General features: G+C 32.6%; 1 protein-coding gene across 1 annotated transcript; it reads left to right on the top strand.

The window, feature by feature from the left end:
* Window positions 1-1,540: 1,540 nt before the first annotated feature.
* Window positions 1,541-3,215, top strand: LOC106756279 (aquaporin PIP2-7). Its single transcript, XM_014638645.2, has 4 exons — window positions 1,541-1,919; window positions 2,157-2,452; window positions 2,539-2,679; window positions 2,762-3,215. Exons 1-4 carry the CDS (start codon window positions 1,613-1,615, stop codon window positions 2,873-2,875), a joined length of 858 nt encoding a protein of 285 aa, XP_014494131.1. The 5' UTR covers window positions 1,541-1,612; the 3' UTR covers window positions 2,876-3,215.
* Window positions 3,216-4,780: the final 1,565 nt, after the last annotated feature.

The raw sequence follows: 4,780 nt of genomic DNA, 5'->3' as shown, positions 1-4,780 counted from the left end.
CTCTAACTTTAAGTGAAAATTGAAATTAATCCCTCTTCAAAACTTTGGCCTAATATAGTCCCCAACTTTAGAAATGTATGAATTTAGTCCTTTTAACCAAAATATATTAACTTTATTTGATGTTTCAAATACATTTCTCAGTTAAGATTGAAACAAAAATGTGTCAAATAGTGTAAACAACCCAAATGCTATCATGAAACGTGCTTGAAACATCAAATAAACCTAATAAAAGGACTAAATTCATACATTTTTATAGTTGGGGGACTAAATTAGGTCAAATTTTGAAGAGGGACTAATTCTAATTTTCACTGAAAGTTAAAGGACTAAAAACATATTTAACTCTTATTTTTTTACTAAATTTATTCAATGTATAGAAATAATTTAGAATGGATTTAAAAGTAATTAAATACAAAAATAAATAAAAATAAAATCCCGATAACAATGTTGTGAAACTATATATTCACTCAAAGATAAAAAAAAAATTAATCTGCCTGAGATAATTTCTCTTAACAAATATAAGCTCTTACAAAATAAACTTTTAATAAATATAAGAAGCTAGTTGGACTTAACAACATTTTATATCTATTAATGAAGAAACTTATAATTTTAAAAATATTTTTCTTTAAATGGACAGATGGACAAAGATGTTTAAACATTCTAAAATTAATACAATATACATTAAAAAAATCATAATATCTATGTGTACGTAATTGAGAGGCTTAAATACATTGATCTAATACATTTAATAAGAACTGACCAATCGAAATAAATAACAACAATGTACACTCGAGAGTTGTCATTATTTGTTTTCTCCCATGTGCAATGAAGCTAACAAGATAAAGATAAATAGGTGGAAATAGGAAGTATCAATATTATTAAATATATAGATAAATAGATTTGAAAAATTGTTCAAATTTTAAATAATCTAAAATTTAAGTCTTATATAATACATATATGCTAGTTTCTGATTCAACAGATTAAAATAATTTATATCAAAACAAAAATTTTATGACTGATCTCATTCAAATGAAATATATTATGATGCTCTGAAAGAGAAAATAGCAAGGACTAAAGGAGGACCCATGAGGGACCATAGTTATTAATCAACCTTAGCCAAATTTGTGACAGACATAGCAGCAAAAACAGTATATAGTAGACCCCTTATTGTTGCTGTTTAATTTCCTTTGTCTACTGCATTACACACAATCTTGCAATTTGCACACTTTCCCATAATCAACCACATGTAGCCGTTGATACAGAAGAAAGCTTTTAGATCACACTGGGCCATGGCCATATATATATATATATATAATGTATCTATATGTGGTACACATGTATGTATGTATATGATAAGAAGAAGTGCCGTTGCAATGGTGGTCGTGGCGTGGGACCATGCAAGCGAAATCAAGCTAAGAGGGGCGGCAAAAAACTATGTTAATCATGTCATTGTCGATAGACGAAAAAAAAAACACACACAGAGGTTAATTATTTGATTCATTACTATTCTCTCTCTTTCTTTTGTTACTTAAATACCACCTCTTTCCACTGAACTTAGGCATACAGCTATCAGAAACACAGTTACCTAACTATAGTAGTGATTGAGGGTTGAGAAATGGCTAAAGATGTTGAGGTTCAAGAGCAAGGAGAATACTCTGCAAAAGACTATCATGATCCTCCGCCAGCACCCTTGTTCGATCCCGAAGAGCTCACACAGTGGTCCTTCTATAGAGCCCTTATCGCTGAGTTCATAGCAACCCTTCTCTTCCTCTATGTCACTGTCCTCACCATAATTGGCTACAAAAGACAGACTGATACCAACGTTGGTGGCACCGAATGTGACGGGGTTGGCATTTTGGGCATCGCTTGGGCCTTTGGTGGCATGATTTTCATCCTTGTTTACTGCACTGCTGGTATTTCAGGTATACATCTCTCACCCCTTTCAATTTCCTCTCTCACAGACACCACAACTTTCAACTTTTGTACATGAAACTACTAGTTCCAAGGTAAAAAAGTTATGTAAAATTGTCCATCTTGTTTAAAAAATCTTGTTAATTTCGTGGTTCTTTTTGCTGGTTTGTTTGGATATTGGACAAGGAACGTGTATGAGTATGCATGCAAGAAGAAACTGTAACGTGTTTTTGGATTTGGTGTTGTAGGAGGACACATAAACCCAGCAGTGACATTCGGGCTGTTCCTAGGACGCAAGGTGTCGTTGATAAGGGCGTTGTTGTACATTGTAGCACAGTGTGCCGGTGCTATATCTGGCACTGGACTGGCGAAGGGGTTCCAAAAGGCGTACTACAACAGGTATGGAGGTGGTGCTAACTCTGTTGCTGATGGGTACAACAAGGGCACTGCTTTGGGTGCTGAGATTATCGGTACCTTCGTTCTTGTCTACACTGTCTTCTCTGCCACTGACCCTAAGAGGAACGCTAGGGACTCCCATGTTCCTGTAAGCACCATATATATATTAATGTTACAAACTTATTTCTTAAAAAATTAGCTACTAATTCATGGTCTCACTTTTTCAATATGAAGGTACTAGCACCACTCCCTATTGGCTTTGCTGTGTTCATGGTTCACTTGGCTACAATCCCAGTTACTGGCACTGGCATTAACCCAGCAAGGAGTTTTGGAGCAGCTGTAATCTACAATGACGACAAAATCTGGGATGATCAGGTAAAAACTTGTTAATTATTTGAAGATGAAAACAAAATGTTATGGATGTTGATATATTGATGTGTGATTTTTGAATGAACAGTGGATTTTCTGGGTTGGACCAATTGTTGGAGCAGCAGTGGCTGCATTCTACCACCAATACATCCTTAGAGCAGCAGCTATCAAGGCTCTTGGATCATTCAGGAGCAATGCTTAATTAATAAATAATTAAGCTTCTTAATTTTCAACAAGGCTATGGTGTTTTCTGGAAGAATAATAATTTCCATGTTGAGGAGTGCTAGTCTGTCTTGCAGTGATTGCTGTTGTGGGGTTTGGAATATAAGGCTAAAACCATGGGGGGCATCAAAATTGTAGATAAGCATGTTTCTGTCAAGGGTGTATTTTGTATCCCTTTTCTGTCCTTTTTTTTAAATGTTGCTTTTCATTTTTCATTTTACTCTTCTTAATTAAGTATTTATCTTCTCTTAATCATCATCTTTATATGTAATGTATCTTAACTTGAGCAATATTATAATGATTAAGCTGTTGGTTTCTTACATACACATTTAAATTTAGTATATATATGTCTTACTAATTAAAGGATGATGATATTTTGACAATACTTTTTTATCACAGGACACGTGTCATCACTTTATTGGTCTATTTGAATTTAGGAAAAACTTCTTTTAACAACACTTTTTTAACAATTTTTTGACAACACATACATGACAGCTTGTGATTGGTTCGTTTTAAATATTTTGTAAACATAAATTCAAATAAACCAATAAAATGATGACACGTGTCCCTTTGTCAAAAAAGTTGTCAAAAAGTNTCGTCAAAATATCATTGTCCTTGAATTTATGTTTAAAAAGTAAGGAAAATGATATTTTAACACCATTTTTTTACACCATTTTAACACTGCACACGTGTCAAAAAGTGGTTGGACGATTTCAAATTAAAAAATAACTTTGGTTTTTATCTTCCAAATATGTCCTTACTTAAGTTTTTTTTAATTTGAAATCGTCCAACTACATTGTGACACGTATGCAGTGTCAAAATAGTATCAAAAAATGATGTTAAAATATCATTTTCCGAAAAATAAATAGACCAATCACAAACTACACAAAAGGTTGTTAAAATAGTGTTGTTAAAAGAAGTTTTTCCCTGATTAAATGAAGGTTTACGAGATGATCATTTATGTATTTGAGTAATTCGAGGTTCTTGAACCTTCGTCGTTGTAATAAAAGTAAATAAAAAGCTTATCCTAATCCTAATAATGTATATATTAAACTAATGCAAACTTGTAGTAGTGAAAGAGCTGAATGAGCACCACAATTAAACTACTATTCCACTTAAAAGCTCCACTATATATCAGATAAACTAATAACTCGGCTTTCGTGGTGGTGGTTAATGATGTGACATTTAAATTTTGGATTGGAGACACTATAATTTAAGTATAGAAAAAAAATGCAAAAGAAATAAAAAAAGATAAAGTAAACATGTTAGGTGGGTGACTTTGGATTCCTTACAAGTGCACCCCTCATTTCTTATAATATATTGGTGAGCTAATATACCTTATCTTCACCCTATTTTATGTCTCCATGATTTTCATTAACTAGGTATGTGTTTATTGTTTCACAATTTGTGTTGATAAAGGTGTTAGAATTTAAATACAAGTCATGTAAAAATGAAAAAGTTGAGAATTTAAAAAAAAAAAAAATTCTTTGTTGCAAAATAAAGGTTTGGAAATTTAAAAGGAATTGAGAGAAAAAAGGGTTTGGATTATTCGTTTTTATATTTCTTATGAATAAAAGAAAGTGTAAAAAATGAAAGGTGTTTCAGTATGAATATATAGGACCAAGAGACTAACCTATTCTGACGTGTCTTTCTTGTCTTTAGCTGTCTGAAACACATCATTTATTTTTTTTTCCAGTCTGGTAGCTTGTTCCGTTATGATCGCTCGGTTTCCTACTATTGGTTGTTCGTTATTAGTGCGAACCACTCAGTCTCTTTTTGGACAGGAGGGAAGTATCTGCAAAAGACACATATAAAAGATAAAAAAGAGAAGAAAAAAGATTGGGGTTTTCCGCATATTCTATTCTGAAGAGCATATCCATGGTTA

The sequence above is a fragment of the Vigna radiata genome, chromosome 2 (assembly GCF_000741045.1).
Source record: "Vigna radiata var. radiata cultivar VC1973A chromosome 2, Vradiata_ver6, whole genome shotgun sequence".
Lineage (NCBI taxonomy): Eukaryota > Viridiplantae > Streptophyta > Magnoliopsida > Fabales > Fabaceae > Vigna > Vigna radiata.
The sequence above is the reverse complement of the archived record's forward strand: the minus strand, read 5'-3'. Positions and strand labels throughout refer to the sequence as shown.

Coding starts and splice junctions, on each gene's coding strand:
- LOC106756279 (XM_014638645.2), top strand. CDS start 1,613: ATGGCTAAAGATGTTGAGGTTCAAGAGCAAGGAGAATACTCTGCAAAA. Junction 1,920..2,156: donor CTGCACTGCTGGTATTTCAG/GTATACATCTCT, acceptor TTGGTGTTGTAG/GAGGACACATAAACCCAGCA. Junction 2,453..2,538: donor CTAGGGACTCCCATGTTCCT/GTAAGCACCATA, acceptor TTCAATATGAAG/GTACTAGCACCACTCCCTAT.